The sequence below is a fragment of the Eleutherodactylus coqui genome, chromosome 3, assembly GCF_035609145.1.
Source record: "Eleutherodactylus coqui strain aEleCoq1 chromosome 3, aEleCoq1.hap1, whole genome shotgun sequence".
NCBI classification, from domain to species: Eukaryota; Metazoa; Chordata; class Amphibia; order Anura; family Eleutherodactylidae; genus Eleutherodactylus; species Eleutherodactylus coqui.
In genome coordinates, this window is record NC_089839.1 from 196,264,549 (window position 1) to 196,279,218 (window position 14,670).

General features: G+C 43.1%; 1 protein-coding gene across 1 annotated transcript in view; it reads left to right on the plus strand.

Moving 5' to 3' along the window:
* IL17RE (interleukin 17 receptor E) overlaps positions 1–11,527 on the plus strand; it is a 64,799-nt gene extending 53,272 nt beyond the window's left edge. Inside the window, exons 12-16 of the mRNA XM_066596752.1 lie at positions 1,700–1,854; positions 2,063–2,131; positions 4,480–4,534; positions 5,060–5,167; positions 6,407–11,527. Coding sequence (XP_066452849.1) covers positions 1,700–1,854; positions 2,063–2,131; positions 4,480–4,534; positions 5,060–5,167; positions 6,407–7,041 — 1,022 coding nt within the window. The 3' untranslated portion in view covers positions 7,042–11,527. The remainder of the gene's footprint in view (positions 1–1,699; positions 1,855–2,062; positions 2,132–4,479; positions 4,535–5,059; positions 5,168–6,406) is intronic.
* Positions 11,528–14,670: the final 3,143 nt, after the last annotated feature.

Genomic DNA, 14,670 nt, shown 5'->3' on the forward strand with positions numbered 1-14,670 from the left:
ACCCTGCACAAGGATGACCGTCTGAAAACCATATTCCCAGACCCTCCGCTTCTGTGTTACAGGCAACCTCCTAACGTGAGAAGCTTTATAATCAGGAGTGCATTACCCTCTGACACACAAAAAGGAACTTATCCCTGTAATGTAAGGAGCTGCAAGACCTGCTCACATATACTGACTGCGGACAGGATACGGATCCCCAACACACAGCAGGACTATAAGATCCCAGGGACATTCATATGTTCCTCGTCCAATGTTGTGTACCTGATCATGTGCAGTAAATGTCCTGTTGGGGGTCTTTATGTTGGAGAAACAGGACAGAAACTGAAAGCAAGGATGAGATCTCATCGCCACACGATTAAACACAGAAAAAGAGAATTGCCTGTCGCCGAGCACTTCTCTAACCGTGGACATGACATAAGAGATATGAGAGTTTTGATATTGAAGGGTGGTTTCAAGTCACAAAACCACTGAAGAATTTGGGAATATAAATTGATAACAACCTTTGACACGCTGAATACTGGGTTAAATTATTCCCCAGGATTTATGTGTGAATGGGAAGTGTGAGACATTTATTGCACAGATAAGACCCCCATCAACAGTAATTCAGGGACCATAAACTTTCACTCCCTTATCAGTGTTTAACTAAAAATGTTTGTGTAGCTCTTGTAGCATTTCTAGCCTGCCCGACCTCCCCCCCCCCAACAGTAATTTAGGGACCATAAAACTTTCACTCTGCTATCAGTGCCTAGACAAAAAAAGTTTGTTTGCTGTTGCAGAATTCCTTTTAAGTGCCAACCAATCACATCCATATCTGTGCCTTGTCATAAGTATGTATGTTATAAGTGTGTATAAATATCCATGCCTCTTCAGATCCAATCCATAAGCCTGAAGAAGAACCCTGCGTTGGTTCGCAAGCTTACTATTATTACATCATGTATTTTTGTTAGCCATTAAAAGGTATCATATCCACAAGATTACGTGGTTTCTCTTGCTGAGAACAATCACATTTTGCTCTACTGCCTAACACGATACCAGATCCTTGTTTTCATTACACCATATTCCATGAATGCCAACTCTGGAATCCGCATCTATTTGGTGAACGGGAGTTCACAAATACCCACTCACTGCTTTCTTCATATACTTCAGTGGAGACAGGGTTGTACGCAAACGCAGCCACCTTTCCATTAAATTGTATGTGAAATGCAGAAGCCAGGAATCTGTGATGGGGTTCAGGTAATAGTTACATGTAGCTGTACGGGGGCCCCTGGAATGAATTTTACTGGAGGGCCCTGGGCACCACCGTCAGACTCGGGACAAGAAAAACAGAAAGACGGGACACCAGGGGGCAAAAAAAGTGCAAAAATTATATCACTGACCCGCGGAAAAACATCACCTGGTCAGATGGGTCCAGATTTCTGTTGCACCGTGCCGATGAGAGGTCAGAATTTGGTGCAAGCAGCATGAATCGATGACCCTTCCTGTCAGGCTGGTGCAGTAATGGTGTGGGGAAGTGTTTCTTAGCACACCCGGGTCCTCTGATACCTGTGGATGGACGCCACGACAAATGACTGCAGTTCTAAAAGCTAACAGAGGTCCAACGCGCTACTAGATGGGGGATCCAAGGAAATGACCATTCAGTGTACTTCTCATGGGATAGTGAAAGGGTTAATGCATTCTTTGGCTTTCTGCTTGGTTTTAGATCGGCTTTGGCATATGGACGTGAAGATCCAGCTCACTCAGTTGCTGCTCACCATATCCTCTACAGTTCCAGCATCTTTTAGCGCAGCCGTGTGCCACCAAAACCAGCAAACTGGAGCCTGCGACCCCCAATCCCTCATCTATAACATATCCACGGTGAGTGCAGCATGCAGTCTATCACATGAAAAGGCTTCTCCAAGATGATCACATGAATGTGATGGAAACTTGTAATCTCCATAGTGTCATTAATGGCTCCTATAGCAAAAATCAACAAGAACCCTCCCAAAATTTACTAAATAACTCATATTACGTGACATGTAGAAATAAGACGATTATACTCAATGCAAAATATGGTCTTTTTCAGCAACATCAAGTCAGATCTCAAGTTTTACAGCTATGGCTCCCTCGCCCCGGCATTGGAGATTGTATCAAGGTAAGGACTTTCTTTTGATCTCTTCCAAAAACAGCACCACGCCAGATCACTGGTTATGTCTGGTATTGCAGTTAAACTCTATCGAGGCTAAATGGGATTTAGGTTGTTTTTGGTGATTTGCGGGTAGCATTCCCCTCTAACTGGCAACACATTTTTGTTTCTCCAAGGTGCTAAATCTCTAAACAGCAAAAATGATGTAAACAGGAACTTCCCTATGTCATAAGATGAAGAGTTGACAAATACAGGACACAAGTATTGCCCAAACATTGCCATAAAAATGTGCTAAATGAATAACGAGTATGATGTGAGCAGTGATATCTCTTGTATACTTGTAGTGAGTGCTGGCACTTGTTCACCTGGCGCCACCTAGAAGTATCAGTATAGCACAGTTCACACAATAATGGCCGTAGGAGTTTTCACATGTGCCCGCTGGCGACGCAAAAACGTGTGAACGGGCACACAAACGTTAGACAGCATGGGCCCAATGCATATACACCAAGGCTGCCATGCCATTGCCCTTCCCTTCCCCTCGACGGTCACCTCCTCTCTCCTCCCTTCCGGCTGTTTGTAATGGGAGGGGGTGGGACGGGGCAAAGCTAAGCTCCCTCCCCGCCCCTTGTCTGAAGCCAGCAATGGGAGGAACAGCTCAGTGAATAAATACTATACCAGAAGCAAGCCCATGGCATAAATACTGTAGAGCACCAGAACCAAAGTCAATGCATAAATACACCACGAGAGCCAAGCTCAGTACATAGATACAGCACCAGAGCCAAGCTCATACTATAAATACATCACCATAACAAAGCTCAGTAGATAAACACAGTACCAGAATCAACCTTAGTACATAATTACAGCACCATAACCAAACTCATAAGATATGTACAGCACGATTCATGCTCATATCATAAATATTGTAGCAAAACCTAAGGCCCATTTACATTTAATGATCATCGCTCAAAATTCATTCAAATTATGGCATGTGAGAGATAATCATTGCGTGTAAACGCTGCCATCATTTATTCTTTGGCTGAACTATGATTTTAAGGTGAGCTTAAAATCCATCATTCAGCCAGAGAGAGATAACACGAACCATACGCTGTGCTCTGTACGGGAGACGGAGCTTACATTGTATTCTGTTGACAGCCTGTGCAAGAACAATGGAGCTGTATGTAGAGCTCAGACCAGATGTTGTGCTCTGCAAACAGCTCCCAAAGGCCCTTTTACACGCACATGAAGCTGATAAAGTGTTAATGGACAACCCTTTTGAAATTCTTTTTTCAGAAACAGTACCACACTTGTCCATAGGTTTTGGCTAGTATCGCAGTTCAATCGTCATGAATGTACATTTTGACTCTACTCAAAGTCAATGGAAATGATGATGCCAGCCGTCACTCCCCTGAACATTTAATGGGGTTGTCCCGCGGCAGCAAGTGGGTCTATACACTTCTGTATGGCCATATTAATGCACTTTGTAATGTACATTGTGCATTAATTATGAGCCATACAGAAGTTATAAAAAGTTTTATACTTACCTGCTCCGTTGCTAGCGTCCTCGTTTCCATGGAGCTGACTAATTTTCGCCGTCTAATGGCCAAATTAGCCGCGCTTGCGCAGTCCCGGTCTTCTTCTTTTTTCAATGGGGCTGCTCGTGCTGGATGCCGGCTCCGTGTAGCTCCGCCCCGTCACGTGCCGATTCCAGCCAATCAGGAGGCTGGAATCGGCAATGGACCGCACAGAAGCCCTGCGGTCCACCGAGTGAGAAGATCCCCGCGGCCATCTTCATCAGGTAAGTAAGAAGTCACCGGAGCGCGGGGATTCAGGTAAGCGCTGTGCAGTTTTTTTTTAAAGTCCCTGCATCGGGGTTGTCTCGCGTCGAACGGGGGGGGGGGGGGGGGGGGGGGTTTGAAAAAAAAAAAAAACCCGTTTCGGCGCGGGACAACCCCTTTAAGTTTTTGTCTAAACTGCCCCATATGATGGTGCCGCTTAAAGGGTTTTTCCAGGGAAATACTATTGATGACCTATCGTCAGGATAGGTAATCAATAGTTGATTGGCAGGGGTCCTTCGCTCGGGGCCCCGACCGATCAGCTGAGTGGACATATGCTGTCAGCGCCACAATAACACAGAGGACAGCATGCACAAATACACACTGACAGCATGCGCCCGCTCAGCTGATCGGTCGGGGTCCCAAGCGACGGACCCCTGCCAATCAACTATTGATGACCTATCCTGACAATAGGTCATCAATAGTATTTCCCTGGAAACCCCCTTTAATCATGGTTCCAGTATTTCTTTGCTCTGCACATTGATATTCTACCGTTCCCATCTGACTCTTGACTTTTCCTCCCAGGTTTGGCGTTCTGACGTCCGTTTTTCACATCAACATCTCATCTGCTCATTTGACTGTAAGTAATTCCAGTGTTGTAGTTCCTCAACATGCTGGGAATTGTAGTTTTGCACTAATTTCCCTGCTCTAATAAAAATCTAAGTAGTTAAATGACTTGAAATTAAAGGGGTTTTCTGGGAATTTATTATTAATGACTTATCCTCAGGATAGGTCATCAATAGCTGATTGCCTGGGGTCCGTCTCTCAGGACCCCCTCTGTTCAGCTGATCCCCCAGCACGCTGTCAATGTAGCCAGTCTGGACATCCACTTTGAGGTCAAAGCCAGAAATGTAATAGAAGGCTTTGCACCCATTGAAATCGGTGGTAGCAGTACCTTTTATTACACTTCCGGCTCTGACCCCAATGTGGACGTCCGGCTTGACTGCACTGAAAGTACCCTGGAAGATCAACTGATTGGTAGGGATCCCAAGTGGCAGACCCCCACCGATCACCTATTGATGACCTATTCTGAGAATAGATCATCAGTAGTAATTATAAGATGGTAATTTCCCATCACCCATTGTCCTATCTCTTTCCTATCCAGTCTCTCACAAGCATCTGGGTCTTCTTGCTCTCGCAACATCTCTGGTGGTTTTCACACTGGTTTTCATCATTTACACAAGTTGCCGGAGGATATGGAAGATATTTACAGGTGAGAAAAAAAGTCCCCCTTAATCTATGATTACTTGTCACAATCCTGAACACAGCCACGGTTATGTAGTATTGTTTGAGTACTGTATGGCGGTATTACTTTTACACCATCTATACGGCACTGTTATACATTCACTGTGTATTTTTATGCAAACAATATAGTGGAGCAATGCTTTGTAAAATTGTTTGCCACAGTATGGCGGTATTCTTTTTCCAGTATGTGGCATTATTATAGATTTACTGTGTAGTATTTTTGCAGGCACTATATAGCAGTATTATATGGCCAATGCTTGCTGCATTACAGCTCCAGCACTTAGAACATTTTATTTCATGGTGTGCTATGCCATTAATGTAGCGTACTCAGACAGCAAGTATATATCAAGGGCTATGGAAAGTTCAGATTGTAACGCAATATCATTTGGTGTGTTAAATAACCAGACATTAGTTTGTCACGTGCTACATTAGTACGTTGGTATTATTTGGTTGCTTACGACCACATTACATGGATACCTACAGTATTAGGACCTGTTCAGACCTTATTATGGCCTCTGTCCAGGGGTCCCATCAGGGCTTCTGTTTAAAATTGCAAAAACTGCACCCTCAGATGGGACCTAGACGGAGTCTATGATTTCATTGCAAGGGGCCGGTTGACTGGCTCATTCAGTGCCCTGGCAGTGACAGAGAAAGGGGGTGGCTTAGTTATTGAAATAAGACAAATTGCCAACTCCCTGCAATAACTTAATGACCCTGAGATTTGGGAAGGAGCACTATATCCGACAACCTAGTGTCGCAACAGGGCCAGAAGTAGAGGTGCCAGCACCCTGGATCTGGATTGGATCTTTCTTCATATGACCCCTTTAAATCCTTTTTCATTTCTCAACTTCTGAAACAAATAACAGCCCCCCCTCATGTTGACTTGGTTGCCACAAGCCATAAACTTTGCTTTCCTTCTGTGAAATCTAAGGAGAAAGAACAATAAGGGCATGAAGGGCCAAAGAAATGGCGCACACTGTGCTTGAGGGGCTCGTGGACTGGGTACACTGCTGCTGGGGGTCACTATGGTTGGCACCATAAGGTGTGTGATTAAAAGTAGAATATTAGGGTCACTGGAAGGGTCTAAAATTATCGAGTAGAAATGGGGCCACATCAATTATGAAACATTTTAGCCAATATGAATTTGTGTATGGGATGTGAGGTGCTCTCTAAACATTGTAACCTTGCTTTCTTCCTCTCCACTCAGCTCCACTTTGGAGAAGGACCATTCTACTTGTGTACTCCCCCGATTCTGCAGAGTACAAGACCCTCATTTGTGGCTTTGCTGACTTCCTGCACAGCATCCTGGGATGTGAAGTCATCTTGGACTTATGGGACATGAACACAGTCAGCCAAATTGGAATGTTGCCCTGGTTTTACCAAAAGAGAGAGCTAGTGAGCGAAAGGAATGGCAAAGTGATGATCGCATGGACAAGACGAAGCATGTCCATGTACAAGCAATGGAAAAACCGGCAAGTCAATAGCATTGGATGGAAAGACTCAACTAATCTCTTTGGCGCAGCCATGTCCTGCCTAGAGAAAGACTTTGAGGTCCAACAGGAGCATAAAAACCTGCAGCACTATACGATGGTCTACTTTGAAGGACTTTGCGAGAAGAAGGATATCCCCAAATGCTTCAGAAAGATCTCCCGGTACCGTTTGCTTCAGGACCTCTATAGACTGGTCAGCCATCTACAAGACACTACTTATATGTCTCCTCCGTGCCTGATAAAGGCAGTTGCCAAATACCTCATGAAAAAACTCATAAGTTCGGAAAAAAGACGGGGTCTTCAACACCACATAGAACTGTGCAAAAACAAACTTGGTGAAGATGTCAGATGATAAAGAGCGAGGACAAAGGGACATGATGGAACCAAGGAGAGATCCACCGCATGACAGATTGTTTGCGGAAAGTTTTCAACTCTGGGGCTTTCAATAGATGATACTAAGGGATGCTGGCTATTATGTTCTAGTGGCCCACTAAGATTGAGAAGATGCAAATTTACATAAGCCCCACCCTTTTTATGGTCCCACCCACAGTCCAAAAGTGATCTAATTGGTTGCCATCTTCCCCAGCTTTATTATAGACTTTGGAGCTGCGATTTTGTTGGAAAATCTTCTATTGATGGCGCAGCCTAAGCGTCTCTTGATACCGTACTGGATGATTGATCGGGCAGGCTGGATTTTTACCTCCCTGATCATTTGCTTCACAGGGATAAGGAACAACAGAAGTGTTTGGTAGACACTTATCCTCCTTCCACAGAAATAACATACCCTCTCTGCCAAGCTGAATGTGCTGCCAATGTTGGAGTCCAAGAAAGTTAGTTTTGTCTAACAATAAATGGCTTAAAGGGACACTCCACTTTTGTATGATGTATTTACTGCATCTGCTTCAAATATTGAATATCTTTACAAATACTTCATTTTATTTATCTAGTACTGCTTTTCCATGATGTGATGTTTTATTCTCTGTTTACACAGAAAGAAAATTCTCCTTCTCTCCAGACTTGATGGGAGTTAAAAGAGTTTTCCCAAAACTTAAAATTGTTCCATAACCACTCTGTCCATACTGGTTACTGCTGACCAGAACACATGACCGTTGCAGCCAATCACTGACTTTAGAAGGTCACTGCTGTGGCCAGTGATTGGTTTTAGTAGTCACATGTCCTGGTCAGCAGCAATCAGGAAGGACAGAGTGGTTGTAGAACAATTTTAAGTTGTGGGCCAACCCCTTTAAGGACACAGAGGTCAGCTACTAGATCACATGGCTACCTGTGGAGTGCAGGTTAACCACATACAGATTTGAGGAAGGAGCTGATAGAATTTTTTGCTTTAGGTGTTGATGGAGAAGAAAATGATCTATATTTCCAAATCAGTACAAGTTACATAAAGGGAAGGATTTACAAAGCAAATTATGGATTTACAAAGTCAAAGTTTTTATGCAGATTATAAGTAACAAATTTCATTCAAAAGGGGAGTTCTTCTTTAACATGTGATTCCCATCCTGTAAAGTGATGGTCTATCGCAAGGCTATACCATCATTATATAATCAGTGGAGGTCCGACCTCTGGGACCTCCACCAATCCTGAGAATGAAGGGACCTCCACCAATCCTGATACTGAAGGGACCTCCACCAATCCTTATTTATCTCTGCCACCCACTGTGCAGAAAAATATGGTGAGGGGAATATAGTGCTACACCGGCGCTGCAGACCCTTCCTTCTCAGAACCGGCAGAAGAATCAGAGGTCGGACCCCCACTGATCACATGTTCACAAGCAGCAGATGTTCTTCATTCTGCAGCTGAAAGTCTGTATCAAAATCCACAGTTTGCACAGATTTCGACATGGTTTTTAATGCAGCTTTTGATGTGGAATTCACGCCCTTATTGAGAAGAGGTGGATTCTGCAAGCATAAATGGCGATAAAATCAACATACTGTGGATTTAAATTCCATACGTCATGGCAAATTTTGCACAGGTTTTATGCAGATTTTTTTCCACAGCGTGTGGACGAGACTTTGAAAATCTCATCCACTTTGCTGCTACTGTAAATGCCGCAGATTCACTTTATGAGATGCGAATAACCTTTTGAGACCTGAACAGCCTTAGTCCTCATCGCCAATACTCATCACTTTGCTATTCTTTTTTGCCCATAGCAACTAATCACAGTTCAGATTTTATTTTCTGAATGTTGCTGGAAAATGAATTCTAGATTTTGATTGGTCACTATGGGCAACAAAGACTTTTTTTGAGATTGGTTATAAAGGGCCCAATATTTTAAATGTTGTACATATGAAGAAAAGATTAATTGGATAATTTATGTAAATGTCAAATCATTTTCATCAGGAGTGTTAAAAATTTGTAAAATATCACAGAAAAAATATATACTTGCTATAAAAAAAATGCCATCCGTACATGAGGTGATCCTTAATGCATCATACCTTCTTTGTGTTGCATTTTTAATATGAGAGGATTTAAAAGGACCTAAACCTAGAAATCAAGGGGGAAAAGTCAAGCAAAAAGCAAATTTACGTCTACAGGGCAAGCGCACGCAGTGATCACTGATTGGATCTTTCATGCAGACCATAAAATCATTGTTGGTCTGCCTCTGCATAGGCCTGTATAAACAGGCAGTCATTCATCTACAAACGACTGCCTGTTTACTGTAAATAGTGGCTTACAGCCAGAACAATCCCCGACCCGCTCCACCTTCATGCACTGAGCGAATCGCTCCTGTGTGAAGCCACACTCATACAAGCGTGTGCTTGATGCTTGATAAAGGCATTTGATAACGCCAAAACGCGTTGCATGCATATTGGATGTATTGTTTGTTTGTTTTTTTTAAAAAAAGGTAAATTACCTCTGGATTTTATTTATATAATAAACCTCTATTTTGGACTTGGGCCATCTTGATCCCTTTGGAAAGCGAGGCAACTCCTAAAAAAGAAACGCAGAAAAAGTTTTTTCACTTCTTCATCTTACTCCCATTCAGTCTTTGCTTAAAAAAGACCGGAGTATTACTTGGTCTGCAGCTCTCCATGGAACTGGATATTGGGGAAACCTCTGAAAGATACCAATATATACTTACTTGGATTCATGGTGTAAGTGGGTCACCATTAGGTGGCACGCTGAGCACTGGGTGAGTTGAATTATATATTTTTATATCTATGCAGTCTTAGATGGTGTGCAAGGCGCTCTCCTTGATACGTGTTTCTTTAAATGATCTAGAGGAGGGAATTGAGGGGAAACTGATCCAATTTGGTAAAAAAGCTAGGAGGGATAGCTAACACTAGGGAAGAGAGAGTATTCAAAAAGATCTAGAAAAGCTTGCACCGTGGGTGGCAACTAACAGAATGGTATTATTTAACAAGGAGAAATGCAAAGTCCTACAACTGGCAAGAAAAATAAAAAAAGCACATACAGAATGGGAGGAATTGGGCTAAGCAGCAGTACATGTGAAAAAGACTTGGGTATACTAATAGATCATAAACTGAACATGAGTCAACAATGTGATGCAGCAGCCAAAAAGGCAAACACAATTCTGGGATGTATTAAGAGAAGCATAGAGTCTAGATCACGTGAGGTCATTATCCCCCTCTACTCTTCCTTAGTCAGACCTCATCTGGAATCCTGTGTCCAGTTCTGGGCACCCCACTTTAAAAAATACATCAACAAACCACAGCAAGTTCAGAGAAGAGTTCCCAAGATGGTGAGCGGTCTGTAATCATGTCCTATGAGGAACAGTTAAAGGATCTGGGAATGCTTAGCTTGCAAAACAGAAGACTGAGAGGAGACTTAATAGCCTTCTACAAATATCTGAAGGGCTGTCACAGTGCAGAGGGATCAGCCCTATTCTCATTTGCACAAGGAAAGACTAGAAGCAATGGGATGAAACTGAACGGGAGGAGACACAGATTAGATATTAGACAGTGAGGATGATCAATAAATGGAACAGGTTGCCACGGGAGGTGGTGAGTTCTCCTTCAATGGAAGTGTTCAACCAGAGGCTGGACAAATATCTGTCTGGGATGATTTAGTAAATCCTGCACTGAGCAGGGGGTTGGACCCGATGACCCTGGAGGTCCCTTCCAACTCTACGATTATAGGATTTTGTGAAAACAGCTGTTTGTATAAACAATCATAAAGATACATGGGCCCTCATTTATCCATACTGCCTGATAAATCCTGCCCTGTTGCCCATACCAACCAATCAGAGCTCAGCTTTTATTTTTTAAACTGCTCCGACAAAATTAAAACTTTGCTGTCATTGGCTATTAAAAGAGTCGTGCTATTGCTGAAAGCTATCCCCTATCCAAAGGATAAGAGGATAACTTTCAGATCGGTTTAGTCCAACAGCTGGGACCACCAATGATCCTGAGAGCAAGGCTCCAGCACATCCTGAAGTGAGGACAGCAGTAGTCACACATGCACTCCATATCAATGGAACTGTCAGAGTAGCCGAGCTGAAGCACTCAACTGTCTCTGGTAGTCCCCAGTCATATGAATGGAGCCAAAGAACGGAAGTGCAACCAGCGTTGTCCTGTTCTTGGGATCATTGGGGGTCCCAGCAGTCGGACTCAACCAATCTGAAAGTTATCCCCTATTAACTTGCATGACACATTCCCTTTAAGGTTTTCCTTTTTAAACAGTTTTGATAAATGAGACTAAACTGCTAAATTTCTTGCCATGTTATAAAATGTAAGCTATATGCTGTGTACAGAGTTTGTAGGGACAGACTGGACTGTGAAGGGAAAACTTTTTATAAAAGGATAAAAAAAAGTAAGTTGCTGAATTCTTCTTCAGTTCTCAAATAAAATGTGTAAAAACTGTTCTGCAAAGTCATTTCTGAGCCTCGGGTGGACACAAATTACAAAACGTTGTGCCCTCAATGTCCTTTCTCATGGTGCAGAAGGAATACAGAATTCATTTATTATGGTCTTCTTCTTTCTTGTAGTCCAAACAGCAATTCATTCATAAATGGGGATTTATTCCCCTACCATGTGCTTTGGACAGGTGACACGAAGAGTTAAAGGGGTTGTACCACAAATTACAAGTTATGCCCTATCCGCAGAATAGGGGAACCTTGCTGAGACCCCCGGCGATCTTGACAATGGGACTCACTGTGGGAGTTGCTTCTCCCTCCATAGTGATGTCAGCATGCAGCCAGCGCTCCATTCATTTCAGTGGGATTGACAGAAACACCTCAGTGGATGCCGCTCAGCTATTTCCGCAGGCAAAATGAGAAGGAATGGAGCGCTAGTGCACTTGCATGACCAGCACACTATCTAGTCTCCTCCTCACTGCGGACGGTGCAGTAAGGAGAATGGAGACCCCCGTTCACAAGATCGACAGGGGTCTTAGTAGTGAGATTCCCACCGATCAACATGTTATCCCCTATTCTGTGGATGTGCTGTGGATAGGGGGTAACTTGTAATTGTGGTATAACACCTTTAATTCAAATTTTGAACAAACCCTATAAGAAGGGCCTTAACTCCTCCCCCTTGTCTTTTTTATTGTCCTACCTACTGTAGCTGGCCTGGTGGCTGCTCCTCTAACCAAGGGATTATTTTATTTAATTTAAAGCAGTATTATATGGGCACCATATGGTATTATTAGGCAGTGCCAGTATAAAAGGGTTATACCAGAATGAACTTATCACGAATCCATAGAATAGGTAATAAAACTCTGATTGGTTTGGGTCTCAACAGCTGAGACCCCCATCAGTTTCGAGAATGGAGGACCCGTGTCCTTCTCTTCTCATCACTACAGGGATGATTCTACCATCCACAGTGATGTCACATTAATGGAGCGTCAGCTGTGCCTGTGTGGCTGCCACTCCATTCATTTTAATGGGACTGATAGAAATAGTTGTGCGCTTGTATTCTGCTATTTCCGGCAGTCCCTTTGAAAATTAATGCAGCGGTACAGCACATGTGCAGCCATTCAGTCTCCTTACTATGAGGGGTAAAGTAAGCCCCCAGTGAAGACGAGAAGGGACATTGGACCCCAGTTCTCAGGATTGGACCTCCAACGATCAGACTTTACACCTATCCTATGGATACGTGATAAAACTTAATTCTGGCAGAACCCCTTTAAGCGACCACTGTAGTGCACTATGTAGGTACTGTATAGCAGTACTATCTGAGTACTCTATGGTCCTGTTATCTGACACAGATTGTGGTTATTTAGACATGATATGGTACTACTATTTGGTTACTATGAGACTCTTTGGTTAAAAAAGTTTCGTCTGACTTTAACCTTTGGTCTACTACTATGCACCTTGGAGCATAGCTCTATACTGTGTTGAGGACACTCCGAGGAGGGGGCATCTGTGCATCATACCCCCCTCCTTTCAAGTAAGTGTCACACCTCACTATTACTTTTATGTGAATTTGTTCTCAGTTCACTCCATCCCTGAGCGCAGACTTTTTTTCTGACTTTTCGATTTCTGTTTTATCTGGGTGAGCTCTGGTTCCAGAGCCCCCAGTTTGTATCTGCAGCTCTCCTTTGTTTGAAAGGATTGGAGTACTGAGGAAAAGACACATTGGGATTGTATCCTCATATCTCAGCGAATGTGGATTGGATTGGATCTACCTGTGGCGCTCTCCATCATTTTTTGATTCTTTGGTTAATATGGGTGTGACTTTTATAGACCCTATAAATAGTCTGCATATATCTGTAAGTCATTAACCACTACTTGAACTATGTACCTATGCTTGTTCGAATTTTCATGAATGTTATAAAATGTGGTCTAACGAGAAAGGCAAGAATGTATTCCGTCTATTGCGCAAGCAGGGCTGGAATATCAGGTTTGGGTCTTGTTTCACACAGATCCTTATACGAAACTCTCACTCTGAAATAGTCACTATGTACCCAATGCAGCACGCACCCAGACATGGGAGTCGCTGGGCACAACGCTGTGTAATGCTGGGATATTTGCTCCCTTTGCCTCCTGCTGCATATTTATATATACCCTGCCTTCTAGCCATGGGTTATCAGAGTATGCTGAGACATGTAGCTTTCCAACAGCTGGAGCGCAACCAACTGGAGACCACTGCACTAGACAATCTAGCAGTTTGTGCTGGTTATCAGAATTTCTAGATTTGAAGGGGTTGTCCAGTTTTAAAATATTGATAGCTTATCCTTAGGAAAAGCCATGAACAGTATATTGGCAATCAGCTGTTTGCCAGGTCCATGCTCTTATGCACTGAGCTGATTTCTGTGAGAAGCAGACGGCTCCATTTCTCTCTGCAGTCGCCAGCCTTGGTATTACAGGTAAAGTTCCCATTCACTTCAATGGGGACTTGGTCTGCAATACCAAACATGGCCACATCATTGAGAACAGAGCTGTCTACTTCCTGAAGAAAATACCTCAATGCACAAGCACACTGCCCAGCGAACTGCTTACTGGCAGACGTCCTAGGGCGCAGATCTCTGCTGATCTACTATTGAGGCCCTATCCTATGGATGTGGCCATCACTAGTTTGCAAACAGACAACCCCTGTAAGAAGTTTCACTATACAACAATTTCCTAATTAATTTGTATTCATCATGTACAAATTAATTTTCTAATCTTAATATCCTAATTATTAATAATCCTGCTAGGATGATTAGGGATCTCAACAACAAACTACAAACAGTCTCTCACTTTGGGCATGTTTATGCACTACATGGATATCCTACTGATTTTAATGGGAACTGTGTAATACTTTGTTTCCCCTGCGGGGGTGCTGTAGGAGAATTAAACACTTGCTGCCAGGTTCACCCACAGATTGCAGCTGATCGTTGGAGGTCCCTGTTAGTAGCTTTATGATGGTGGGACTGGCCTATCAAAAATAGATTGTCTGATATGGCCAATCCCTTTAGAATTGAGTGTAACAATCTTTGTCTTTTAATTAGGTGTGTTGTTGGGTGTTGTGCCAGAGTTAAAAATAACTTCATGCCAGGACGCTTATCACTTTATAACCACATA